Source organism: Urocampus carinirostris, chromosome 20 (genome assembly GCF_059441175.1).
Source record: "Urocampus carinirostris isolate Australia breed hairy pipefish chromosome 20, RoL_Ucar_1.0, whole genome shotgun sequence".
Classification (NCBI taxonomy): Eukaryota; Metazoa; Chordata; class Actinopteri; order Syngnathiformes; family Syngnathidae; genus Urocampus; species Urocampus carinirostris.
The window spans coordinates 3,935,156-3,963,045 of record NC_142368.1 but is presented as its reverse complement, the minus strand read 5'-3'; the positions used below and the strand labels follow the sequence as shown (position 1 = coordinate 3,963,045).

General features: G+C 40.3%; 2 protein-coding genes across 3 annotated transcripts in view; one reads left to right on the top strand and one right to left on the bottom strand.

Moving 5' to 3' along the window:
• The first annotated feature begins 125 nt into the window (after window positions 1-125).
• armc2 (armadillo repeat containing 2) lies at window positions 126-24,646 on the top strand. The gene is given in 18 exon segments (XM_088325743.1): window positions 126-322; window positions 477-869; window positions 940-1,012; window positions 4,187-4,434; window positions 8,757-8,824; window positions 8,926-9,021; window positions 13,027-13,214; window positions 13,294-13,396; window positions 15,133-15,347; window positions 16,751-16,896; window positions 16,964-17,063; window positions 18,393-18,678; window positions 19,880-20,002; window positions 20,072-20,185; window positions 21,527-21,659; window positions 22,805-22,965; window positions 23,032-23,116; window positions 23,118-24,646. Coding segments are annotated over 17 exon segments (2,403 nt in total). The 5' UTR covers window positions 126-322; window positions 477-636; the 3' UTR covers window positions 23,149-24,646.
• The window catches only part of sesn1 (sestrin 1), a 79,950-nt gene continuing 76,706 nt past the window's right edge, over window positions 24,647-27,890 (bottom strand). For both annotated transcript variants that reach the window (XM_088325744.1, XM_088325745.1), the window contains 2 exons: window positions 27,295-27,439; window positions 24,647-27,214 (listed from right to left, as the gene is read on the bottom strand). In XM_088325744.1, the coding sequence (XP_088181870.1) occupies window positions 27,128-27,214; window positions 27,295-27,439 (232 nt within the window). In that variant the 3' untranslated portion in view covers window positions 24,647-27,127. The remainder of the gene's footprint in view (window positions 27,215-27,294; window positions 27,440-27,890) is intronic.

The following is a 27,890-nucleotide window of genomic DNA, read 5'->3' as shown; positions in this document are numbered from 1 at the left end:
CTGATTTTCTGTAATTTTTAAACAATCAAATGGGGATTTTAAAACATTTTTAGAAATCCATTTTAGAACATCACGTCGAGGAATCACTGTCGTTTGATTACGTCATCGTTACGTCGCCTGGTGACGACGGCACAAGAGCTGTTCAGGAAAGATTAAGAAAATACTGTCCTAAATTTTAAGCAGACATTATTTCCTCTTTTAGTTTCAGTTTGAGGTCAGTACATTTTATTTTAAATATTTTTTAAAAACGTTTCGGGTCGCTACAAGAGGTTTTATTTGTGTACGTATAGAGGGACATGGTGGCGTCCTTCTCAAATGGAGAGTGAGTATTTATTTAAAGTGTTTTTTGTTATAATTAAATTCTAATTATTGTTTTTGTGTTTAAAATTTGCCAATAATTAAAAAAAAAGAAACAAGATTATCTCGTCTTTCACGTCGCGTAAATAATTCGGTTTGTTGTGCTCGGCAACCAACAGCAACACGTGGTTGCCATGGAGACGAAGCGCCCTGGGACTCCACATCGGTTCAGTTCCACCATAAACAGAACCGCGATTCCTCCACGAGGAGTCAAACTGCTAAAAAAAGGGACTAAAATTCGGATCATGAAAACAAAACGGAAATAAAAAAATAATAATCATGCAGCAAGCTCGCCGACGCCAAACAGGCCCCATGGAGCGGAAGTTCGAGCTGTGCGGCCCTTTCCTGCCGAGGAGGCACCCCTCCATTAAGACGAGCGCCGAGATCGTGAGTGAAGCAAGGAGAATCCTGCGTGCCCAATCCACGCAGAGGCCGTTCACGCCACGAGATGCACAAAGGCAACTTTGTGCACAAAGCTCGGACCACGGAAGCAGACCATCTTCGAGCTTCAGGTAACCACTTCCGGGTTTGTTTATTGTTGGCACTTGTTTTATTTTCACGCTTTTTATGTCAATTTTGCAGTCTCCACGCACAGAATTTCGATTTTGGGGACTCCAGGCCTGGTTCAGGGACTCGTCTATCGCCGCTGGAACGTGTGAGTCATTTTGTACTTCGTAAATAATGCAAAAAGGTTGGGATGGATGCCAGTGTATAGAGGGGGGACTTCCGGTCATAATTAGTCGTGCTACTTCCGGCAAGAAACGATCATTTACGTCTGTATAGGAACACATTTCATCCATGAAAAATGTCAAAAATGTAAAACTATTTTTCGATTTTTTTTTCAGCGAATTTGTTTTTGGAGTTAAATCTGACGCCATCTTGTGGCTGGGATAATCATTGCATCCTCCGAGAAATAGCTTGTGGCTCGTGCACGTATGTGTCTCTCTTAGGCTCACTCAAATGACCTCATCTTTTTTTTATCTTGTTGGGGATTTGGGATGATATTTGGACTGTATTTTATATAGTCCATTTCTTACTTTCACCATTTTCCTCCTAAAACTAAAACTAAGCCTCGTGAGAAATCACTCTCCTAATCAGGGTTGGGTGGGGTTACTTTAACTGGATTAATTTCAATTACTTTTGGAATACTCCAATACCGAATATGCTAATAAAAGACAAAAGAAACTAAATATGAATAAAATGATGACTCACAACACGTGGTAAGCTTTCTCTCCTGGCTTTGATCTCTTTGATCTCCGGCAAAACGAACATAAAATGGGACAGAAACAAAATGAAAATAAATCCAAACAGCTTCCCAACATAATTTTTGCCGTTCCATGTATTCCGTTACTCCCCAGGCCTGCACAAAATTTAGTCATTTTATACATATTTAGTTTATTTTGTCTTTTATTAGGATATTTGTTATTGGAGTAATCCAAAAGTAATTGAAAGTAATCCAGTTAAAGTAACCCTACCCAATCCTGCTCCTAATACAAATATTCAATTTTTAAAAATGAAAATTATTAATCAAACTTTAAATGAGAAATGGCATATATACAATTAATTCCTTATTTTAAATATTATTCATCTTTATGTTTTGTGAGAAAAATAAGGTAAAATGTCCTAAATAGTTTATTATTTCACTATAAAATAAATATAATAAGAAATAATAAATTTTCTGCTAAATGAGTAATAGTTTTGTCTAAAGCATGTACGAAACATAATTATACCATTACTATTTCTTAAAGTGAAATAAGAGCAATGCTAAAAAAAATACATAAATAAATGCCCTGAATCCAGTTTATTAGCATTACATGCTAGAAGTCAATTAACATTTTTATTAGTTAGTAAGCTTTACAATTAAAAGTTTTTTTTCATTAGCATTACTAGCTAGTATCCAATTAACGTTTGTTAGTAAATTACTCTGTATCGATACACATTTTTATATACACACAGTATAAAATATGAATCATCAGTATCAATCTGGAGAAGGAGGAAGTTATCGGTTATCATACTAGAAAGATCGTGGATTCTGTTCTGGTCCTTTGCGTGTTCATTGAATTTCGGGTGAGGAGAATGTTGGTAAATTAAGAGGCTGGACATGAACTGCTTCTCGAAGTTTTTATTAGCAGAATATATTCTGGACCACTGCAATACAAGTCTTCAATCGGACAATCTTAGCAATGGTCTGTCTTTGACCTTTAGAAGCAATATTTTTACACCTTATTGAGGTGTTGTATTGGTCAACAGGAAACCGCAACTTCAGTTTTCTGCTTGTCTACGTTCACACATTTTTGTGTTATCAGCAATGTTCCCTCTAAGCTGCGTGTGTGCGCAATTGCGCACTACCCAGAGCTTTTCCGCGCACAAGAAAATCTAGCCAGCTCACAAAAATCAGGGCTCGAAATTGATAATTAAGAAGCGAATTAAGTCAGAGTTACAGTGCATGAAGGTAAAAATACAAGGGTTCCCCTGATGTTGTGTTCTAAATGCAGTATTTTGAAGTCAATCGAAGTAGAACGAAGTTGAGTAAAGTCAGTAGAGTTTTTCGCGAACCGGCTTCTTCGGCTCAGCTCACTTAAAGGTTGTTTCTGCTTCTTTCATCCTTATATGACCAAATATTATGTAAAATTATGCAGACTTAAAGGAAGGGGGAATAGAACAAAAAAAGAAAAAAATACCAAAATGAAAATGTAGTGAAAAGCTGAGAGGAAAAGAAGAATCAAAAGGAAGAGAAAAAGAAGGAAAAATTCAGAAAAAAGCGAGAACAAAAAGAAAAAAGTAACAGCTAGGAAAAAATAAACACAATGAGATTTTTTTAAAGGATTAAAAAAAAAAAAAAAAAACGGGAAAAAGAAGAAAAAGTTTGTTGCATTCAAATAATTTCCAATTATACCAAGTCAATCTTGTTGCCAACATTCTACTTCCACTAAAAAATGTGATTAAATACAGTTGTGTATCGTGCAACCGACTAAATAAGCCCCCCAAAATGTTAGTATTCTGCAACAAAAGATACCAGGAAAAAAAAGAAATGGAAGTCTTGTGAAAGAATTGTTGTAAAAACAAATGGCGTTTGTAGGCCGTACAACCTTTGCAATAATACATTAGTCAATTCATTCAAAAATGAAAAACTTTTTTGCATTGCCAGAAACCTCGCAAAATGTAACGTGATGTCAAGTTTTGGACATGTTTGATAATGACTTAGTTGCCACACTTGGGGTTGCTGTTGCCCACTGTTGTTTCAAGCGTTGCTCACCTACTTTGTGTGAACGCTCAGACCCGTGGAAAATTACAGGGAACATTGGTTATCAGCCAATTCTCAGTTTCAGTTCGCACCTTGGTCTAGTGGTTTCTTAACATCAGACTGAACTTTGTTCTTTCGCTTAAAGTTCTTGACATTAGTTTGGACTTTTAGTCTGCATTGAAAATATCCATTTATACAAAAAAGGCGATATACTTAGTTGATCAATTTAAAGAAATACATATTTCCATATGCACACATTATATGCTATAAGTCATCCTTATCAGTCTGGAGAAGGATGATGTTACCAATTATAGTTCATAGTTAAAAATGTGTATTATTTCCATTTTTTTATATTGAGCAACCGAAAAAATCAGTCATTTTTCTTGGATGAAATTGAGTACAACACGCGTCAGTTTAGCAGAATTTTCTGTGGCATTTTGCCGATGAGTTAACTGTCCTTGAACCGTCTTTGCGTGGTTTGTACTCGCCATCCTTTAAATCTCTTGTCGTTTCTTTTCATCAAGTTCAAGTCCGACCTTGACTTCAAATTCATTTAAAATCATAAATCTCGGTCCTCCCCCCTAGAAGATGAGGATCCCTCTTCCTGATGATTTTCCGAAGCCGGCCCCCAAACCTCCCGCTGACCCGCTGGACTCAAGGAGGTCCCTGGGACGGACACGGGCGCGTCTCTTCCGAGCCACGCCCGGCGCCGCCTCGCCTCCTTCGGCGCCGCGTGCCGATCAGCAGCTCAAGCCGAGCCAGGCTTTCGTTTCCGGGGACCACGGGGAGGCGGCACCGCATTTTTGGGCGCCGTGCCGAAGTCGAAGCGAAAGGTACTGTGTCATCCGGTAATAAATCCGAGATTCAGCAGTGAATGTGACTCTGGGTTTTTGATTGCGAGCCAGATGGGAGTCATAACAGTAAAACACAATTTACATGGCAGAATTCTGCCAAGCGCTCAGACCACTAAAGAGGATTTGGAAGTTAAATCGTTTGAATCGAGCTCTTTTCTGAAGAGATTGTCCTCGTCGGGGGTCACGGGTTAGCCAGAGCTTATCCCGGCTGACTTTTGGCACCTTCAAATGGACCCCGGCCAGGGAACATCCAGTACCAGACAGACGGCATTTTACCATTGGGTCTACTAGTAAAGATAGGCGACGAGATGATTTTTTTAATCCCTCGTTTATCACAGATAAATGGGGAACAAATCCCCCTGTAATATGCAAAAATCAGCAAAGTGACCCCCCCTCTTATTTTTCACTTTGCTCTGCCGGCCCAATAGTCGACCCCGGGATAATGGATCCCAGCTATGATTTTCATTCAAACAAAGAAAAAAAGGACCCCCAAAAATGACAAATTTGCTGTCTCTGCCCCTACTGTAAGCAATAGTCCACTAGAATAATGGATCGTGGCCAAAACAGTGCAGCTCATTTCAGGCAGGCCAAGCCGCCCGAACCGAAAGAAGAATGCTTTCAACCAGCTCTTACTCTCAAGGAATAGTTGACCAGGGGATAATGGATCGTGGCTGCACATGTCTTGTCCATTTTAGAGCAGAAAGAACGGGGGGAAAAATCAGACAGGCGTGACACAAATTTGCCCTTTCAGCCCCCACCTGTCCTCAGTTCTCTGTTCAGTAGTCGATAATGGTTTGTGGTCAGGGTGGTGCAGTTCATTTTAGGCAAGTCAGAAAAGCACGCCTCCTGACAAAATTGCCCTTTGCCTGTCTTTGCTTGCACCAATATGGGGAATGCACAAGTGCAGTTCATTTTAGACAACGATAAATTTATGGCAAAAAAAGAGCCACCAGGCTGAACAAAAGAGGGCTTTGCATTCTCCCACTCTCAGTAATAGTCGATTAAGGATAATGGAATGTGGCAAAACAGAGCAGTTCCTTTCAGGTGGGGCACAGTGGCATGTTTCAGTGGCCCAAACCATAATGGATTGCAGCCATAACTGTGCATTTTCTCTTTTGGCGGGCCAGGGTGGCATGCCTCCGGACAAGTGTTTTTTGCCAGTCCCATCTCCCAGCAATATGGGAGCGGTAATAATGGATCTCAGCCACAAGGGTGTAGTTCATTTGGGCGGGAACTCTTTAATGGCCAAAAAAGAGCCGCTAGGCTTGGCAAAAGATTGCTCGCAGCAATATATGATCGGGGATAGTGGACCACGGCCACAAGAGTGCAGATCGTTTAGGCAGGAATATAGTCATGGCCAAAAAAGAACTGCCAGTCCTGACGAAGGATCGCTCTGCCGGCTATCGCTCGCAGCCATATGCAATTATGGATAATAGATCGCAGCCTCATGATTGCAGTCCACTTTTTGGCAAACAGAAAAGCAAAAAAAGATGCCAGCCCTGACAAAAATGGCTCCCAATCACGGCAATATAAGAGCAGGGATTATGGATCGTAGAACATTTTAAACCTGCGATACACTGTGGCATCCAAGTACTAAGCGCAAAGTAGTGAGGGATTACAGTATAAATGCAGCACCTCCTTCACAGATTAAAGCAGTAATTTTTTTAAGTTGCTAGACTTCAAATACAGCGACATCTAGTGGGAAGATAATACGCGCCGTCCCTTTAACTTTCATATTAAGGCGCAGGCCACTGGTTTAAGACCCCTGATTTAAAATGTCTTTTGATGAATATTTCCAGTGCTGGCAGCAAACCGTGTTATAGTCGAGACTGCGATTTCCTACCCTTTTTGAATGCATCACGTCATCCAGGATGAACTCCATCCCAAACAGCCCAAAATGATCAAACCGGCTTTCAAGTTTCTGCAAATTTTGATATCGTCCTCCTAAACTGAGCGCTAATAGACACAGATTGAAAGCATCCAGCGAGACGTCATTTTATGACTCCAAATGGCCGTCTTATTAGATTGCCATGCCCGCTTGGGCACGCCTGGCTTCTCCGTGCCAGACCCAAGACGGGTATGAGCTCATGTCTTGGAGATCTGCAATCTAGATACCGGGTATTTAGTGTCATTTTTATGGATGCATTTAAATAAAACCCAAAAAATATCTTATCTCGAGTTCGTTATTTCGCTTCCTGCAAAAAACAACAGACATGACAAAGCACAAACAGTTTCCGGCAGACGGACCACAGAGTTCAAGCTTGACTTCCTGTCTGTTGGAGATTGAGGTCTGTGATGTGCGTGGAATCTGTCCGCGTAAAACCTCCACGCGCTGACAAAATGAGAAATGCATCAAAATCACTCGGGTGGATGCTTTATGCAGCGCTTGTGGTGGAACAGCGACACTCAGTGGTCGTTTTGGATATTTTATAGCCCTAACCCATTTTATGTCCCCTTTAAACTGGGTGTCGCGGGCTGTATCGGGTTCACAATTAAAGCAAATTTATATATTGGGCCCCTGTTTTAAACACGGATTTTGATATTTAGATTGTAGTATTACTGTGATAGTATTTCTGAGCGTTTTTGTAGTAATTCTGCAGTCAGATTTATGTAGTATTTGTTTTATTTTTGTAGTATTACTGTAGTTTTATTTTTTTGTAGGATTTTTGTTGTCATCTCTATATTTTTGTTGTATATCTGTAGCATTTTTGTAGTATTGGGTGGGTGGATTGTAGGCGCACCCCGTGGTGTGTCTTGGGCAAGTACAGCCTTGTGGCGCCCATCCCTCTCCAGGCCAACATATGTTTCCACCCAGTCTCGAACCAGGGACCTTTCGCGTGTTAGGCAAATGTACTAACCTGTAGTTTTATTTGTGTATAATTTCTGTAGTATTTCCAAAGTAGTATTATTGTTGCATTTCTGCAATATTGTTGTAGTATTTCCATAGTGATTTTTTTGTCGTGTTTTTGAGGTATTTCTGTTATGTTTTTGTAGTAATTTAGCATTTTTGCCATTGTGGATTTTTTGTAGTTTTACTTAAGTTGTATTTCTGTTGTATTTCTGTCATAATACTTCTGTAGTAGTATTTTTGTAGTAATATTTCTCTACTAGTGTGTTTATATGATTCATATTCCTGAAGTGGTATTTTTGAAGTATTTTCAAAATAGTTTTTCAGTAGTATTTCTGTGATTTGTTGTCGTTTTTCCATTGTAGTATTTTTGTAAAAGTTTTTGGGTTGTAATTTTAGAGTATTTCTGTTGTGTCTTTGTAGTATTTCTGTTGTAATATTTATCTGCTAGTGTGTTTGTATTATAGTATTATTGTTGTGGTATTTTTGAAGTATTTTCATAAAAGTACTTAAGTAGTATTTCTGTGATTCTTTTTTTTGTGGTGGTTTTTCCATAGTAGTATTTTTGTAATAATACTTTAGTTGTATTTTTGCAGTATTTCTGTCATAATACTTCTGTAGTAATATTTCTCTACTGGTGTGTTTCTATTATAGTATGAATAAAGTGGAATATTTGTAGTATTTTCTTTCAAAATGGTACTTAAGTAGTATTTTCATTGTAGTATTTTGGAAGTATTCCTTTAGTATTTTTTGTAATAGTACTTAAGTTGAATGTTTTCAGTATTTCTGTCAATAGTTCTGTAGTAATTTTTCTCTACTAGCGTTTTTGTATAATAGTGTTACTGAAGTGGTATTTCTGTAAAATGTTTAAGTATTTTCAAAATGGTTGTTTAGTAGTATTTCCGTGATTCGTTGTCGTATTTTTATCGTAGTATTTTGGAAGTTTTTCTTTAGTATTTTGTTATAGTACTTTAGTTGTATTTTTGAAGTATTTCTGTTGTATTGTTGTAGTATTCCTGTGGTTTTCTTAATGCAGTAATTTTGTGTTCTTGCAATTGCAGATTTTTTTGTAGTATTACTTATGTTGTATTTTTGCTGTATGTCTGTCATATTACTTCTGTAGTATTATTTCTATAGTAATATTTATATTTTATTTTGATTGTATAATAGTATTACTGAAATGGTATTTCTGTAATATATTCAAATTATTTTCATCATTGTTCTTTAGTAATATTTCCGTGATTTGTTGTCCTATTTCCGTTGTGGTATTTTTTAAGTATTTCTTTAGTATTTTTGTAATATTACTCTAGTTGCACAGCCAAATAATATATCATGTTTTGTAATATAATAATAATAATAATATATCATGTATATCACCTGTTTTGAAGGACTGAATTCATTCCCGTGACTTATTTTCTTGTTTGTTTTATTTCCTATTATTTTTCTCAAGCAGCAGACTTTCCCAATCCAGTCTCGACACCGGATTGGGAAGCGATGAAACCGGATCAGGACCAAGAACAGGTTTGCTCGAGAGCCGTCAATCCACCAGACGACGTCACCTTCATGAACAAATGAAGCAAATGACACCAAATTCCTTTAATTTTTTTTCTTTTTTTTTGCAGATTCGGACGAGAGTGCGAAGAGCGAAGCCTGCGTGACGTCCCGATGGGATCCCATCGTTCCTCTCCTGCAGGAACTCAGGTCTGCGGCTGCAGGAGGTGAGAGGAAAAAAGGGAGACATAATGATTGCTATCTTTAGTTTTTTGAGAATTGCAAAGAAAGGATAAAGAAAAAAACAAACAACTTGAAATTGGAGTCATGAAATGTCACTGGGGGCAGAAATTCAGATTTGTCAGTTCTTACAGACTCTTGCTGCAAATCGAAAGCCGAATCTGTACACTTTATTGTTTCTCCTTTATTCAGACTTTCAGGATTTTTAGATTTGTCTCTCCACTCATTTCTCGGTGCATTTAATAGTATAGAAGAAGCAAAGTTTTCTTTATTCTGTCTTTGCAGATCATTTTAGAAGTTTATAACCTAGTACACAACAACCCCATTCTGAATTTTTATAAGGCGTGTCCAGGTTTCTATTTCAATGTCATATACCCGATTAACGTAGCAGGGAAGAGCTACACGTCTGGCTGTGAAGCTGATAGGGTGCTGTGTTATAACCGACCCAACAGCGGCATAAACTTTAATTTAATAAAAATAAAACACTTACTGTCGAACGAATAATTTGTGCCGGTTTCCATCAATTATCTGCGTTGAGTTAAATGTGAGGGCGACAGCATGCCTTTATCCACTTCAAACACTTCTTCAAATTAGTTTTCGGCCTAGGATAAGGGACGAACCTCGCCCCAACCAATCTGATAACGTTACAAGTGCCATTTTTGATACTGATAGTTTTTAAATATGAAAATGTATCGTTTATAAAATTGTTCGAATTAGTTATCTGACTCCATTAACCAAACACAACCTACATTCACCCAACAATGCGCGCTCGTTTCTTGATGGAAAAGATGAACAAGAAAACCCGACATTTTCACACGGGGCATATTTAATTTCATTAGCAATTTAACTAAGTGTACTCCATCGAAAACGGCCGAATCAGTCGAGTTAGTGTCGTCTGAGTCTCTGGCAAGCCCTCTCTTCAAGTCCTCTCATTTCTCCACTCCTTGGCCATCCTCTCCCCGCATAACGGCGCGCCGACTCCTCCCATGGGCACGCCAATGAAGCCCCCCGGGGCCCACCACCTCAGAAGAGTGCCGCGATGTCTGGAGTTAACCAAAACAACACAGAGCGTTTCTACGTCATCAGGGCCTTGTTCTCAAAACATCGCCTGCTGTCCTCCGTCAGAGTCCTGTTATCAACAGAACTAGACAAAATATTCTGCATTCGGAACGGCGCGACCTGTCATTGAACTATAGCCTGCTCGGTGAGAATCTCCATTGCACTCAATAAATGTAACTTGTATTCAATCGTATAAAATCCTTTATAGTCAAATGTATAAAATCCTTCGATACAAAACACTGTTGCAAAGCTACTCCCAGAATAAAATTAGTAAATAGAGGTACTATTACACAAGCCTGTGGATCACATGTAACACAAAGATGGCCGACCTAAATCGGCAGCCACCAGCTGTCGTCATCTTAATGTCGGCTGAGAACAAGCGCCGCCGGATCTATTACTTAATGACAACAAACTGGTTAATAGCAGCATTTTAGGAAATGAACGACGATTAAGTATTTATTTGTGGCGTTCGATAAATTAATGACAAATTAGTTGATTGTGGTGTCCAGCGAGCGGCAGGGCCTCCCTTGGATACCCGACAGGTTTTTCTTATTGGTCTTGCAAAACAAGGAACAGACTCCACCCTTCGTCTTTCCTCTCAACCGAGATCGGAGCCAGTTGATTGTGCCGCTCCATTTACCTTCGGAAGTTTCCCAGAAATGGAAGGATGTTATTTTAGGGCCCTTGTTTTATGGATGGGGCCGATTTAACCTGGAGTGCACCTATCTCTGAGGTTACTTGCGGTCATAACAAAGAGCGCTACGACTTGTAGTCCGAGCGGTTTCGGAATTGTCGGAATCGGGGTCAGGCGATTCCTCCGTAATGTGTTTTTAGCCCGGGGCCAAAGACAATGGGGCCGGGTGTCCGGGTATTTATGCGGGGCTGGCGGGGGGCCCTTGTCTGTGGGGGCACAGGTGGTCAAGTCAAGGGAATGGGATTGTACTGGCCGGAGAGAAAACTACAGTGAAGCATTCAGCATTGGTTGTAAAAGATAAAATAGCTCTCAAAGAGTCAATTTTTACAGAATCAAAGAGCAGGTTGAAATGTATTGGTGTAATTATCCCAAATCGCATATTTCTGCAAGGATGGGACGGCAGAGCTCATTTTCTCAGGCTTTGCAGCTTTTTTTGACGTTTTCTCCACCCAAAAGTGAAACGCATTGGTGCAGCCGCAATCCATTATCCCCGAAAGCATATAGCTGCGAGCGGAGGCGGGGTTTTTCTGCTTAAATTAACTGCACTTATGCGGCAACGATCCATTTTCCCATAGTGCTGCGAGTGGGGATCGACAGGACATCTTTGTCAGGAGGCGTGCGGTTGTGGCCAGCCTAAAATAAATTGCACAATTTTGACCATAATCCGTCATCCTCGGTCGACTATTGCTGAAAGCAGGAGCGGTCACAGTACATATTTATTCGGTTTGGATCGCTAAAGCCGTGGCCAGCCTAAAATGAACTGCCTTGTTTCGGTCACAATCCATTATCCCCAGTCAATTGTTGCTGAGAGCAGGGCCCAACATATTTTTTACAGTTTGGGGCTGCTGAAGTGTGAGGTTTATGCAATTCGCCCCGCCTACAATGAACTGCACTGTTTTGGCTGTAAAACATTATCCTCAGTCGATTATTTGTGTGAGTGAAGGCCCAAAGAGCAAATTTGTGTCCAGCATGGCAACTCTTTTTTTTTTTTCTTGTGTCCCTTCCATTTTAAATAACCAGCACTGGTGCGCAGCGATCCATTATTCCTGGTCGACCACTGCTGAGAGCAGAGGCCAGCAGAGTACACTGTTTCCAGGTCGGGGCCGCAGAAGCATGCCATTTTGGCTCGCTGAAAATGAACTGCAGTGTTTTGGCCGCAATCCATTATTCCAGTCGATTATTAATGGTTCGGCGCCGAAGCGCGCATCTCGGCGTCGTGCAGCGAATGAAAGTGAAACTTAACTAAATGGCACCGAAAAGAAAATAAGATTCTGCAGATTACAAGCTGCAAATAGTGAAAGATTTGACCAAAAAACAGAAAGTTTGTAAGGCTTGTAAGCTATTGGCAAGAAGCGGAAATTACGTTTGATGTGAGGGATGTGGAAGGAGGAATCCGCGCGTCTTTTACCAACACTGTGGAGGAAAATTTCTGAGCTAAACGGATAGTTTGGTAAAAATTTTTTTTCAACTAAATGACTTGCGTAAGAGTAAGGCATGTTGTGCAGAACCTCTACGAAGGGGGAAAAAAAACGTGAGAGAAGCCCGACCGGCCCATGTTTTCAGTTCCAGGCCCAAGATCTTACCTCTAGCATCAAATATACAGTACTTGACAATTACTTTGTCACAGACCAGAAACGGACACAGGACCCAATAGCGCTCGTTTTCTCAGTTTTTATTGATAAAGAGGGAGAGCAGGGCTTGCTTCCACGATCCTTTGGCTGACAGACAAGAGAAGTGGGCGATGCGGAAGTGGCATTTCTGTGTCTGGCGAGGAGGATCGGAGACAGGCGGGAATTGCAAGTCGTTGGCCGGGACTGGAGAGCAAAGGCGGTGTCGAGTTCGTAAACGAGGTCGGTAGCAGGAGGCAGGCAGGTAACGGGGCAAAACAGGTCAGGTAACAGGCAAGCAGAACGGGGCAAAGTCAGGTCCGGAAATAGGTTGGCAACAAACATCAGGCAGAAAAAAGCAGGGCAGGAACAGAGTCGGACGAAAAGGCTTACTGAGCTGGTGGTAACAGTTCGCATAACGTTCTGACGGCTCTTGGAAGCCGGGGGTTGAAAAAGAGCAACAGCCAATCAGATGTCCGGGCTGTTGGCGCCAATAAAGTTGTCGCAGCTGCGCTCAACCGGCAATCACGACATACGTATAAAACTCTGCTTTGGTCCTCGCCAGAGTCCAAAACAGTGTGACGATTAAGATAACAGCTTTTTTTTTGTGTGTTCTCCTGAAAATTCCCCAGACATCAGCAAGGCCTCGCCGGAGCACCTATGCGACGTATGCTCGGCTCTCCACGACTGCCTGGCTGAGGCTGACATGCTCGGTCCTCGAAGCAGCAAAAGGCGTTCCTCTATACTCCGGACACTCTTCCAACTCATCGACCTCAACTCCCCCCGCCTCCACATGCACGTGGCCGAGCTGTGTCTCGCTGTGGGTTTTCCACTCGAAATCCGGACGGATGATTATAAAACCTTAAAAGTGATTTCATTTTCTTCTTCTTGTTTTTCAGTTACACGTAAGCGGGAACAACCTGCTCAACATCTGCAAGCTGGTGTTCCAGATCAGTCGCACCGAAACCAACGACGTCCTCTTCCAGAATAACTCGGTTCTAGGTAAATGATCATGGTGAGATAACGTCAGAGCAGGGCCCGAGCCTTCACGGGGCCCTAAGCAAAATTAGATTCGGGGTTCCCCCTATTGCTTGTTCGTTCGCATACCTACTAGAACTCATTCCATGTTCTACCCCATTGGTGGGCAACTGTTTGAAGTCGGGGGCCGCATGTGACATTTTATACTTCTTTTGAAATAGATTAGTTTCAACAAATTGGCTTTGAAACATCCATCCATCCATTATCTGTACCGCTTTTCCTCAGTAGGGTCGCGGGGGTGCTGGAGTCCATCCCAGCTATCTTCGGGCAGTGGTTGCTGTCCAGTCGCAGTTCCAGGACAGACAACTCACTCATTACCTAGGGGCCGGCCAATTAACCTGACATGCATGATTTTTGGAATGTGGGAGGAAACCGGAGTGCCCGGAGGAAACCCACGCAAGCACGGGGAGAACATGCAAACTCCACACAGGAGGTTCGATCTCGTGACCTCAGGACTGTGCCGCACATGCGCTACCCACTGCGCCTCTGTGCTGCCCTATTTTGAAACGATTGGAGCAAAATAGTATATTAGCACTTCACTTGATATTTAGTTTTGAAGTATTACTGTAGTTTTTTTTTAGTATTCCTGGAGTCGAATTTTAATTTAAGTTTTGTAGTTCTTTTTGTCTTGTTACTGTAGTATTTTTGTACTATTTTTGGTTGGACTTTAGGTGTATTTCAAAAGTAGATTTTTGTTGTTGTATATCTGTAGTATTTTTGTAGTAGTACAGTGGTATTATCTTTTCTTAGTATTTTTGTACTATCTCTTGTATTTTGTATTAATCACATATAAGAATGTTGTATAGCTGTGGTATTTCGGTAGTATTTTTGTTGTATTTCGAAAGTAGAGTTTTTGTTTTATTTCTGTAGTATTTTCGTAGTATTTTTGTTATATTTCGAAGTAGATTTCTTTGGTTTTACATCTGTAGTATTTTTGTAGTATTTTTGTTTTATCACAGTAGTTTTATGATTATAGTATTTTTGTAGTAATACTGTCATACATTTTTTTTTCATTAAATTTGTACTATCTCTTGTATTTTATACTATTTCTGTATAAGAATGTTTGTTGTATTTTTGTTGTACAGTGTTACTGTAGTTTTATTTTTGTAGTATTTTTGTGATATTTCCATAGGAGGATTTCTGTAGTATTTCTCTTGTAAACCTCTTGAAGTAGTATTCTTGTAGTAGTATTTTTTAGTAGTTTTTATTTTATAGTATTATGTATTGGTATTTTTTAGTATTTTAGTAGAAGTATAGTTGACGTATTTTTTTAATAATTCCCTAGTAGTATTTTTGTCATATTTTTTTCGTATTTTCTCATATTACTGTAGTTGTCTTTTTGTAGTATTTATGGAGTAAAAAAACTGCAGTAGTATTTTGTAATATAGTATTACTGTTGTAGTATTTTTGTGGTAATTATAAACAGTTTTTATTTTAAGAGTGAAAGCAAAATAATATATGAGGTCTCTGTTTTCAAGCACTATATCTGATATTTAGTTTAGTAGGTATTGTGTAGTATTCTTGTATTTCTGTAAACGTATTTTGGAGTGGACACACTAAGTGACAATGTAGACACCAAAAAAGTGAACCATTCTTGACGGCCCCCTAGTGGTTGCGGGGCCCTAAACAGCCGCTTAGCTCGCCGATGCCTCGGGTCGTCTCAAACGATGGATAAACCAGGGCAACTCTTTTGCTTTCAGAATCTCTGCTCAGGCTTCTGTTGCGCGAAGACACTTCCACTTGCGGGGAGGCGCTCTTTTACTGCGCCGGGACCCTCAAGTTCCTTTCAGGAAATGCCGCTGTCGTCCGGATTTTGGTGGAGAAGAACTTCATGAGGGTGGCTCGTGATTTCATTTGGAAGCTTTGCCAGTCGGATGCCGCTCACCTCTCCATTGCTGGGCACATCCTCGTACAGGTACGTTTGACCATGTCGCTAAGCTCATACGCTAATATTTGTGACGCGTTTTTGTAGGTTAGAAAATAGGTAACGGATTGATTAGTTTGTTTATTTCTTAACGAAACACATTGAGTACTGTATTTTTGAAAAAAATCAAACTTTTGTTTTCATACGGTACATGAAGAACGGAAGGCAGGAGCAGCTAATCCGGAGTTAGCCAAAAAATAAGTATCCCTTCAGCTAAAAGAACAGCATGGTTTCTTCTTAAATTACTATAATTTTTAAGTCTTTTTGATGACTTAGTAGTCTTGTTGCATAAGCAAGAAAACAGACTTATACTCCAGTGCGACTTTATAACCTTATCCTCCTTGTTTTATAACTTTATCTTCTCTGTTCCTTTATCTTCTTGGGTTTTTTACCTCACTGTGAATGTGTGAAACTGGAGTGTCATGCCCAATTTCGTTGTCACAATATGTTAACCCATTTTGTAACAATGACAATAAAGGTATATTCTATTCTATTCTATTTTGGTCTAGCATGCACACTTCAAACTACGTGATTTTTTTTTCTAAAATAAACTCTACTGCAGCAAAAGTATTTGTCAATAGGGTTAGGGTTCTTATACAAGTCACAAAAAGTCTGTCAAGGTTAAAACCTGAGATTGTAGTAGAGTAAAGAGAAGAACACACTCTGAGTCTGAGATTTAGCCCTTCCATCGGAGGAGCGTGGTCTGATTGGTTTAAACAAGATTATAAGCACAGGAAACATCTGATTGGTTTAGACAAGGAATCACATGTTTAAATGCTGTTTATAATGTTGGTTGCTAGATGGCGTGCGAATGAGCAATAAGGATAGTGAAACTTTGTAACTCAATGCGTCTCTGTAAATTTAGGGAGGCAAGGTCTCGAGCAAGCTTCCCGGCACAAAAAACAAGGCCATCTTGATTAATAGTTAGCAGGCCCCAAGGGGCATGAGGAGTAGCCTGAGACACTGTTCGTGGCCTTTCAAGTCTTAGCTTTTTAATCAGAGACACATTTTTTGGTGCCTGGGAACTTATTCTTTTGACCTTGAAGGTGCTTGCTTCTGAACACAACTCAAAATCGTAAAACCACACACTTATTGGGTATACTATAAAAATATAAACGTATATAGAAGAGTATATGAGTATATAAAGGTATAAGAGTATAAAAGGCACATTTAAACAATAATTTCCTTTACAAAGACTTATACTTCAGTGTGACTTATGTACGGCATTTTTTGGGCCTAGCGCAATTAATAAATTGAAGCAAGTTTTGGCCCTGAAAATCTGATCATGAACATCTTGGCTTTCGTTTTATTCGAATAAGTGTATGCCATATTCGTACCATTAACATATATCTTATTTTAAGACTTGATCCGCCCTGTTTTCTCTCCTGACCCAGCTGACCGCCACTCTGAGGAACTTGGCGGACCAACCTGAAGCCCGTCCCCTTTTCGTATCCTCCTCCTTGATTTCAGACCTCTGCCTGGTTCTGCGGCGCCACCATCAGGACCGAGACGTCTGCACCAATGTATCGCGGATCTACAGGTTAAAAAAAGGGAAAAAGAGAACTGGACCCGAAACTGAGTGTGAAACGGTTTTCCTTATTCCCCAGTAAACTCTCCATGTACGGAGATTGCCGCCTGGCCCTGGCAAGGACCCCCGACTGTTACGAGCTATTTTTAGAGCTCTTAAGCGAACATCACCATAAACAGGTGAGCGGGTTAGAGGTCTCTAAGGGAGGGATCACAATATAAGAAATGATGATTTAGCAGAAAAGATAAAGGAGTGTAAAACCACCAAAACGTGAGTGGAGACTAGCCGGGACATGTCCCAGAAGACAGTAAGAGTGAGAATAGTACAAAAGAGACCCTTAAACCCGTCCTGTGAGAAAGCTGCGAGGACAGGACAGACTAGTGTCACAGCACGTTAGAGCGGACGGAATGGAACAAGGAGCATGACACAAATTAGCTCTTAGCTCCCGCTCTCAGCAATAGTCGACTAGGAATAACGGATCACAGCCGAAACAGTGCAGTTCGTTTTAGGCGAGCCACAATGCCACACTTTAGCTGCATGAACCAAGGGAAAGATGCGCTCTGCTGGCCCCTGCTCACAGCAAAACTTGACCGGGGATAATGGATTGCAGCTACACGGTTGCTGTTCATTTAGGGCAGAAAGAACAGAAAGAGCAACCATGAATGACACAAATTTGCTCTTTTGGCCCATGCTCTCACCTATAGTCCATTGGGATAATATCTAGAACGGCACCCCTACTGGAGAAACTGTCTTCTGCTGGTCCCAACTCGCAGCAATATGGGATTGTGTATAATGGATCGTGGTGGCATGAGTGCAGTTCATTTTAGGTGGAAATAAGAGCAAAATGGCTGCCAATCCTGTCAAAAGTGCGTTGTGTTGGTCCCAGCTCATAGCAATATGGGATTGGGGATAACTGATTGTGGCAGAATAAGTGCAGTTTATTTTATGCAGAAAGAACGGCAAATAAAACACCAAGCTGACAAAAGTCCGCTCTGCCGGTCCTAGCTCACAGCCATCTAGGACTGGGGATATTGGAACAGGGCTGCACAAGTGCAGTTCATTTTCGGTAGCAATAAAATAAAAGCAAAAAAGAACACCTTGACCTAACAACAGTTCGTTTGCCAGTGCCCGCTTGCAGCAGTTTGGAATTGGGGATAATGGCTTATGGCCACATGTGTGTAGTTCACTTCATGGTGGACAGAACGGGAAAAATTAGCTGCCAGGCCAAAACAGAAATACACTCTGGTGGCCCCCGTTCGTAGCAAAATTAAATCTGGGATAATGGATCGACAAGGCACTAGTACAGTTCATTTTACGCTGGAATAAGTGCTCCCCCACTAAGAATGACAAAAGTGCGCTTTGACAGCCCCCGCTCGCAGCAATGTGCAATTGGGGATAATAGATCGCGGAAAATTTCTTTTGTTCCTTCATTTTCAACTATTCAATTGATAATCAAAAGTATACTAACCGATATCATGATTAATATCGTGTCAATAATTCCTACGCAGGACCTTGTGGTGCGCCTCCTCTTTACTTTGGGCAACCTGACGTCTGAGAACAACGAGGCACGCCAGCGACTTTTCGGCTGCAAGCGCAGCGTCGACACGCTGCTTCGTCTCTATGACAACTACCAGCTGAGGGAGGAGAAGCCCCGCCCCCCCAGCGACCAGCGGGAGGCCGAGGACGTGCTGGTGAAGCTGGTGCGCGTGCTAGCCAATTTATGCATTCACGAAGACGTGGGTGCCGCACTAGCTAGCAACACCACTTGCGTCCAGTTGCTGATGGAAACGCTGGGTGAGAATTGGGCAAGTTTGAGGGTTGTGCTTGGCCTCTTTAACTTTTCATTCCACCGTTTCCTTCTCTAGCCGCTTGCGTGACTGCTACAGTTCGCCACTAGCTGGTAGTTATCGTTAGCTGTCCCTGATTCGTCCTTCAGTGTCACTCATCTACCACAGCTGAGCCTTGCATGTTATTGTCATCAAGTCATGTAATTCAGGCATCGTTCACTTTTTTTCCCCACTGTTTCTTTCTCTAGCCACTCACATTAGCCACTTGACTGCAGGCTATGACTCAACGCTAGTGCTCCTGCTTCATTCTTCAGTCTCACTGTCCTTCCTCAGCTGCTCATGTGAGGGAACGTCACCGAGCCCCCCGATTCAGGCATCTACCACAATTTTTCCTACTGTTTCCTTCTCTTGCCGCTCATTTCGGCCACTTAACTGCAAGTTATGGCTTGCCACTGTTTTATTATTAGCCACTTCTGCTTTGTCCTTCAGTGTTATCTTCCCCAGATAAGCATGCAAGCAGACGTCACAGTTCTCTGATTCAGACATCATTGTTACCACAGTTTCCTCCTCGAGCCAGCTCTTGGTCGCGAGCTATAGTTCACCGTGTGCCGCTACTGTTATTGTTAGCTACTTCTGCTTAGTCTTTGAGGGTCACTCACCTTCCACACCTGAGCCTTGCACGTGACAATTTTTCTGACATTTTCCACCTTTTTGCCCACAGTTTCCTTCTTTAGCCACTTGTGTAAGCCAATTGGCTGCAGATTATCGCTTTCTTCTCTTATTAGCTGTACCAACTTTGTCTTTCAATATCACTCGCCTTCAGCTGGTCATGCAAGTGAACGTTGCTGAGCCAAATGATTCAGGCATTCTCCTTTTTTACATGGTTTCCTTCTCTAGCCACTCATTTTAGCCATTAGGCTTTTCATGTTTCGCCCCCAAGTGTCACCCGCCTTACTCGGCTTGTCATGCAAGTGAATGTCACTGTGTCCCCTGTGATTCATGCATCTGTCACTTTGTTCCACTGTTTCCTTCCCTCGCCACTCATGTCAGCAATGGCTCGCTGCTAGCATTTCTTGCTATTGTTAGCTGCTCTGGTTTTGATGTCACTGGCTATCCGCAGCTGCAAGTGATTAATTCAGAAATCTTTTATTTGTTCCCCCCACTATTTCCTTCTCTAGCCACTCACGTTAACCCATTGTGCGTCACAGAGCTTAGGTCTGTAGAGGAGAGCGAGGAGTTGACGGTCAACGTGGCAGCCGCCATCAACAACCTGACCTACTACCGGCAAGAAAGCGCCGTGCTCAGACACAACCAGCTAGCCATTGCTCAGCGTAAGACTAAGTACTAAAACGATGCAAATTTTGATTTGACAAATTATATTTTCTGTCTTTTCCTTAAAGTGATGCTGAAGTTGGTGCTCAGCTCCAACATGGCCGCCACGCTGGAGGCCACTCGCGTGTACGGAAACTTGTCGCAGTCCAAAGAAGTGCGTGATTTTATCATGCAGAATGAAGGTAAATAACTTATGAATATTTATATTTACATTACTTCCATCACTTCTTTGACTATTATCATTGCTGTCTCCATTCATTTTCAGCATATTATATAATTGGAGTATCTATTATGGTAACAATAGTCCTCTTGTGTGCTCGAGGTTAAACGGTCTGCTATGTGGTGTGTGTTTTCCGTCATACCTTAGGGGGTCCGCCCCCAGGCAGCAGGACCTCCCATTTTTGAGTGTCCTGATCTGTGGATTAAAAAAACGAAGTACGGGAGCTTGAGCCAGATGCCTCCAGAATCATGCCCCCAATTGTCTGCCCTAACTATAAGATGTGCAGTATATGGCTGTTAAGTGTTCTTTTTAAGATGTATATCTGTGTGATTGTATTTTTTTTTTAGTTTTGGTTGTTTTATAACTAACCTCACCAACATATTCAATTCATAGTTTTTTGTTCATGAATATAGGTCCAGTTTGTAATGGATTTGCGTAATAATGACAGTTATATAATAACAATGTTCAGTGTAGATTATGTGTTAGCATTTCTAAAAATAAGTCAAATAAAAATACGTACTTTTACAAATTATTTTACACTTTCAACAATGAATAACGTGATCAACTTTGACAATAAATGTGTTGTAGGAAGGACGAGTTAACATGCTAGTCGTCACGAGATTTAAAATTGTATTATCGTGTATGAATTAGTCCTTTAAAGGGTTAGACTTGAGACAGGCTACTCAAATTGTGGTGCTGCCACATCCAATATGGCGGACGAAACTGTAGCATTTGTGCAAAATGTTATTTTCAAAAATATTTTGTCTATTATACTTTATGAACTCATCATTTTGGTTTTAGTGTTTTATAGTGAAGCTTTATAGTATCTCCCATAGCTAGCTGTTTTGACAGTTGTCCATTTTTGTAGTCCTCAGCTTCAAGTAATAAACAAATTGACACGATCCATAATTTTCTTGATTTTTTTTTTTTTTAAATTATAGGGCGAAACTCCAGCTAACCAAGCTAGCTTATCTATGTCATTACAGCATAGCTAGCTCACCAGTTTTGACAGTTATCAATGTTAAGTCTTCTTTGTTTTAAGGAAAAACAATTGACACATTGGCTTTAGTTGGTTTTCTTGATATTGAAATTAGTGAAAGCTAAATAAATTCTTGGAACATTCTTCATGTCACTCTTTGAAAAAAAATAATCAGTGTAATGCGCCTCCTGGTGGCGGGGAATGTAACACAAAAAAGGCCAAAACTCAATGATAATTATATAAACCTTCAATTAAAAATATAAAAGTCGACAGTACCACAAAAACGCAGACATAAACACAAATGTTGACCTGGTTCTCCCTCAGTCCACAGGTTCGTGGTAACCCTGATGGACTCTAAAAACCCGGACGTGTGTTTCTCGGCCTGTGGAGTCCTCACCAATTTGGCCCTAGACCCTCCAAACAGGGCCTTTCTGTTGCAGGAGGGGGCCGCCACCAAGTAAGCTATTACCCAATGGTAACAACGTTATTTAAAGCAAATGTCTTAAGTAGGGCGCCCTCTGATGGTAATAAACTGGCAAAAATCAGAACTATATAGTTCAAATTTCGATTAAAAAAAAGTTTTTTCAAATTTGTTACTAGTTTTTAGTCGCTTGTTTTGTGTTTCTAAGAAACACAGATAAATAAGTGAAAGGGTACAGGTAAGCTAATTTTTGAGGATATGACAAACTTTATTGTATGTTATTGTTAAAATGGAAAAAAGCCATTTTTGGAATTAATGCTAATTTTAAGTTAATTTTTTACAATTTTAAAAATTACAATATAAATTGAATAATTAATTATAATTTCATTTTGCCCACAAAAGTGCTAACCTTAAATAATAGTCATTAAAAAATGTTTTAACTATTTAGAAATACTCAAAATTGTACAGAATTTTCTTTAAAATTCTAAACTCGGAGGGACGAAAACGAGTGCCTGTTTTTTGTTGTACAAATGTAGAAAAAAATACATAAAATATGTAAGTTAAGTTGCAAGTTAGCTACATTTTGTGGAAAAATGTAATTTTAATTAATTTTTATTATATTTTTATCTGTTTATTTTAAAAATTGTCAATGAAATCATTAACTAGTTACAATTTTGAGAATATTTTATGAAGCCAAACTTATTATTTTATTTAATTCTTATGCTGTGAAGTGTAAAAAAATATTTTTTAAAAAGTTAAAAAAAATTATACATTTATTTTTATTGTTAAATTTCTAAAAGACTTTTTTTAAATAAGTCAATTTTCTTTTATTCTAAATATGACTATTTGATGATCGTAATGAATTATCATTCACAAAATCTAATTTCTGTAATATTCTAGGAAAAACATTAAAAGCACAAAGATAAATAAGGTAAAATGTTCAATTTTTGTGGAAAATCAATGACAAGCCTAATTTTGGAATTGTTTATATTGTAAAATATGTATAACGCTGATTTTAGGTGAACATTATTTGTTGTTAAATCAAAATGTTTGAGGTAAATAATTTTTCTGTTATCAATTTTTGTGGAAAAAATATAAAATTTTATGTTTTTCGTTGAATTCGTAAAACATTATAAAAGACATTTTTCTTGATTATTTTTCTAAACGAATATATGCGTCAGGCTGACTGAATGCCTGGGAGATTTGGGATCAGGTGATTGGCAGCTGTCGGCTCAGCTTTGCCAGGCTTTGTGGAACATGATTGGCGGTGGGGGCGGAGCCAAGGACCTCACTCTGGCGCAAAACAGCCAATTACTGCTGGACATCCTGGCGTCCTATTTAGGTGGGTCGCAATGCATCATGGGAGGCGCATGCTTGTCCAACTCACTGCTTTTTCTTTCCCCTTTAGATGAAAACGCTGTCCTAAAAAGTACAGAAGAGACAGACTACTGCAGGGAACTATGGGAGTTGGAGTTCTGCCCTGTTGCGCATAAATTATCAAACCTGGTCCATGAAATGTGAATGATACAGACGCTCCCCTACTTACGACCATTCGACCTACGAAAAACTGTATATACGAACATTTTTTGGGGGGGATGTCGAAAAATATCCGGACACTGCTGTTAGATTTTGGATTGTGTGCACCTTTTTCAGAGTACTGTAGTGCTTCTTTCCGCCGCTATCGGCATGTGGTGGCGCTGTGAGATCCACCCTGAAAAAGAAATCTGGCTTCCTCTTCCTAGTTCGTGTGTAAACATTCTATACTGTATCTCCAGCGCGCTAAGAACTTTGATATTTTTATTGTTTATTATCTCGTGCATCCGTTCAATACGGTTGATGTAAAGTGTAAAGAAGAGGCGAGCCGTTTCATTTTAAATGAAAGTGGACTAAGGAAGCTTGATGCGGTTGAGAAAATGGTTGTATCGCTTTTTTTTCGGCCACTTTTCACCACGCAGGAGGACTTCTTGAAGCTCATATTCCAAAAGTAAGTTAAACTTAACTTTATCTTTATAGAGCATATTATTTTATGAAATGTTTATTTTTTTAGTACAAAACAATACAGGTTACGCATACAAACCTTAAACATACAACCTATCTCGTTCGTAAGTAGGACAGCGTCTGATTACATAATATATATATCTGCTGTTACAGTAATACCTCGTTTATAGCGTATGATGGGGCCAGAAACAAACCCCCACGATGTGTGAGAATCCATGAAGTAGCATCCCCCTCCTTAATTATAATATGCGCTTTACCAGCCCCCGTCACATCAATATTTAATAGGGTATAATGGATCGTGGCCGCACAAGAGCTGTTCATTTTAGGCGGAAATAACCGAAAAAAGCCGCTCCACTATACACAAATTAAGTATTAGCACCCGCTCTCTAAAGTAGTCAACTAGAGATAATATATAGCAGCCACAACTGTGTAGTTCGTTTTAGGAAGGCGACAATGACACTCTTCCGCGGGCCGAATTGAAAATAAAAATGTGCTCTGGCGGCGCATGCCCTCAGCAATAGTCAACCGGGGATAAAGGGATGCAGCCACGTGCCTTTCACTTTAGTGGGGGCCAAAATTGCCTTCCGCTTGCAGAAATATGGGTTTGGGGATAATGAATCACAGCTGTACAAGTGCAGTTTACTTCAGGTGGAAATAATGTATATAAAGAGCCGCAAAGCCCCTGAAAAACTGTACTCTGCCGTTCCCCTCTCGTAACAATACGCCATTAGGTGTAATGGCTTGCAGCTACATGAGTGAAGTTTACTTTTGATGTAAATAAGGGTTTAAAAGAATAGTAGCTAGGCTCCCCCAAAAATGCTGCAAAGTAGCAAGAAATTTTAGTCTTGTTTTTGCTACTATCTTTTTATACTCCACTATTATGTAACCGACCTTTACACGCACTTTAAAGTCCATCCTCAATTATCTTTGCGATGCTTTTGCACTTTCATTTAACCGATGTTGGTTTTTGTGAGCAAACTGTTTTATGAATGGATACAAAATAAAAACACAGTGGGAGCAATGGACACCTTTCAAAGTCTTTATTAATATTATCAGTTACACAGACAAAGGGGGCGGGGCCAGGCAGTGCTTACAGGTTGCCAAAAACAAAAAAAAATACAGCATTTTTCAGAGTCACGCGGTTGTTACAACGACACAAAACGGGAACAGCACTTCATTTTTCCAGGTTAAAAAAAACGCTTCAGCGGAAAACGTCGACCGTGATATGACGTATTAGCCGGCCGATATACGTTTCGTCCTAAATGAGATGGGGCGTCGGTCGGTGATTGTGCTGGTGATGATGTCATGACGCTTAAGAAAATTTAAAATTCATTTTGTTTTTCATTTCTAAATGAATGTGTAACAGAGGCAAACAAAACAAGCCATCTAGTTTGATCTCTGAACGCACTTACGATTGTGTCTCGTTTGCCTCAGGGACGCCATTACAAGTTTGACCAGAGAAAAACAGGACAAAGTCCAGGATGAGCTTGTAAGAGCATCCAAGACAAACAATAAACAAGGCAAATGAGACAAACTTGTAAGCATGTCCAGAAGCAAACAAGACAAACTTATAATTGTGTCTAGAGGACGAGACAAGGTTGACTGCATTCAGAGACAGACTCATGATTGCCTCCAAAGGCAAACAAGACAAGCTTGTAAGCGCAGCTAGAGGTTAACAAGACCTGCTCGTGAGAGCATCCAGAAGCAAACGAGACAAGCTCGTGAGAGCATCCAGAAGCAAACGAGACAAGCTCGTAAGAGCATCCAGAAGCAAACGAGACAAGCTCGCAAGCGCATCTGGAGGCAAACGAGACAAACTTGTAAGCATGTCCAGAAGCAGACAAGTTTGACTGCATCCAGAGACAAACAATACCAGCTCATAATTGCCTCCAAAAGCAAACAAGACAAGCTCGTATGCACACCCAGGACAAACCAAACCAGCTTGTAAGCGCAGCTAGAGGTTAACAAGCCTAACTTGTAATTGCACCCAGGGACAAACGAGACAAGCTCGTAAGCGTGTCCAGAGGCAAACGAGACAAACTTGCGAGCCGTCCATAGGCAAACAAGACCTGCTCGCAGGAGCATCTGGATGCAAAAAATATCTATTCGTAAGCACATCCAGAGGCAAACAAGACAAGCGTGTCCAGAACAAGACAAGCTTGTGATTGTGACCAGATGCAAAAAACAAAAAAACGGTAATAGTCTCCAGAGGCAAACAAGCGTTCGTAAGCGCATACTGAGGCAGACAAGACAAACTCCTAATTGCTTCCAGAAGAAAACAAGACAACCTCGTAAGCAGGTCAAATCAGTGTTAGCGGGTCGCCCTGCTCAGGATGTTTAGACTCGTAACCCCAAAAAAGGTTTAGAATAAGAAAACGCTACAAATGATACATGACAATATTTTTTTCCTTTTTCATAGATTTTATATATTTTTGTAAAAAAGTGTCAGTAACTGACGTCAGTCAGAAGCATTGAAAAAAAAAAAATTACTTTCTTCCGACTCACTTTGCAACGGTACCATTCCTTGTGTCAAATCCTCCCAGCCATTCAGACCGTTTTTTCTTTGCACAGATTGAATAAACACAGGTAAAAATAGCACACCTGTCTACAAAAATGATTCAGGGACATGGCGGTGCAAATTTCATTTTTAAGTCAAGGTTACCACTGTACATGTTTCTTTTTTGCACAGCGAAAACGATGAAAGTAAGAGAAGAGGTATTTAATTTACTGGTTAAATTCACAGCCTTCCAAACACGGGGCAGCCGGGATAAAGCGGAAGACAGCTTAGCGGTGTGTGTATTTGTGTTCGTGTGAGAGTGTGTGTATCTTTGCGCCACCAAACTCTTCCCCCCGGCCTCATTGAAACCCCTCATTCTTTCAGTCGTAATAAACAAAGATTATTTCATCATTGACACATGCTAAAACACATAACAGCTACAGCAGAAGCAAGAAGTCTCCTTCAAAGTGCCTCGCTTTTTTTGACACGTGAAATTTTAAAAACTTTTTTGCACGCACGCAACTCAAATAGGGCTCAGTGTTCAATGAGTTTGCACACACACTCCTTGAATTAGCTTACACGGTCATTTGGGGGTAGGGGGATTAATGCAGGTTTTTTTTTATCTAGTGAGAGGTGGGGTCAATGTGACCTCCCCCTTTCTCTGCTGAACACTGGGAGCAGCGGTTTCTTCCTCATGATCCTCGTCTCACACTGCGCTTAAAAAATGATGATTGAAATCAATTATGGAAAACAGTGAAAGGGGGATGTTTGCTGAAATACCGAAGGAAGTCATGAACACAGCATCAGTGCTTTTTTTCTCCCCCGAGCCAATTGCCGCCCACCTGTGGTTAGTTTTGGCACTGCAGGCTCCTAAAAAATTGACTAGTTGCTTCTTTGTTCTGATCTTCCATTCAGCCGCCCCCAAAAAAGTTCTCTTGAAATGTCCCAACCATGACACGTGATAAAAACTAGAATATAACAAAAAAAAAGAAAAGAAAAAAGGAGCACTTCATGTCATGTAGCGAGTGATGGCTCTCAGAGCGTATAAAAGTTCAGCTTGCATTCGCGCTTCCATAAGAAGCAGATTAACGTGGACCTAAGGGAGAGCAGAAAGACTCATTTAGCTACACGGTGGTGAAAATACAAAATGTTTTTTGAAGGGGAAAAAAAAAGTACCTTCTCAGAGTGCTGGAACTGCCTCCAGAAACTCTCGTACATTCGCTTGGTGGTCTTTTCGGGGCTGCACACCATCGTTTTGATGTAGATCTTGAAGCTGCGGTCCAGCAGCTGGTTGATCTCACCGTAGTCGTAGTCGTCATATCTTTAAAAAAATCACAACTTTTGTTAGGCCAATACTTAATTTATGCCGATTTGTTATTACCGCGGTGTAAGTTGATTATAATAGTTTAGAACAGGTTACTAAACTATTTGCTTTATAACAGCAGTGTTTTACATATATATTAGTAGGTACATTTAACTACCCGTAGCCTTGCTTCTAGTGCAATATTGATGGATATCGAATGATTTATGAAAAATAAATGCTTGGAAAATCATATTAGCTTGCTAAAAACATAAAACAAAGTTCTATATCGGGGCTCACCAACCTTTTTAAAACCGCTATTTTTGTGATCCTGCTTAGCTTGGAGGGGTATTAGTTGGGTATGCATTTACCAAAGATTTTTTTGACCATGGACTTACTAAATATTGTTTTTATTACCAGGTTGTAATTACTTCACGTCAACCACTAAAATATCCACCTTGTAAAAAAAAAA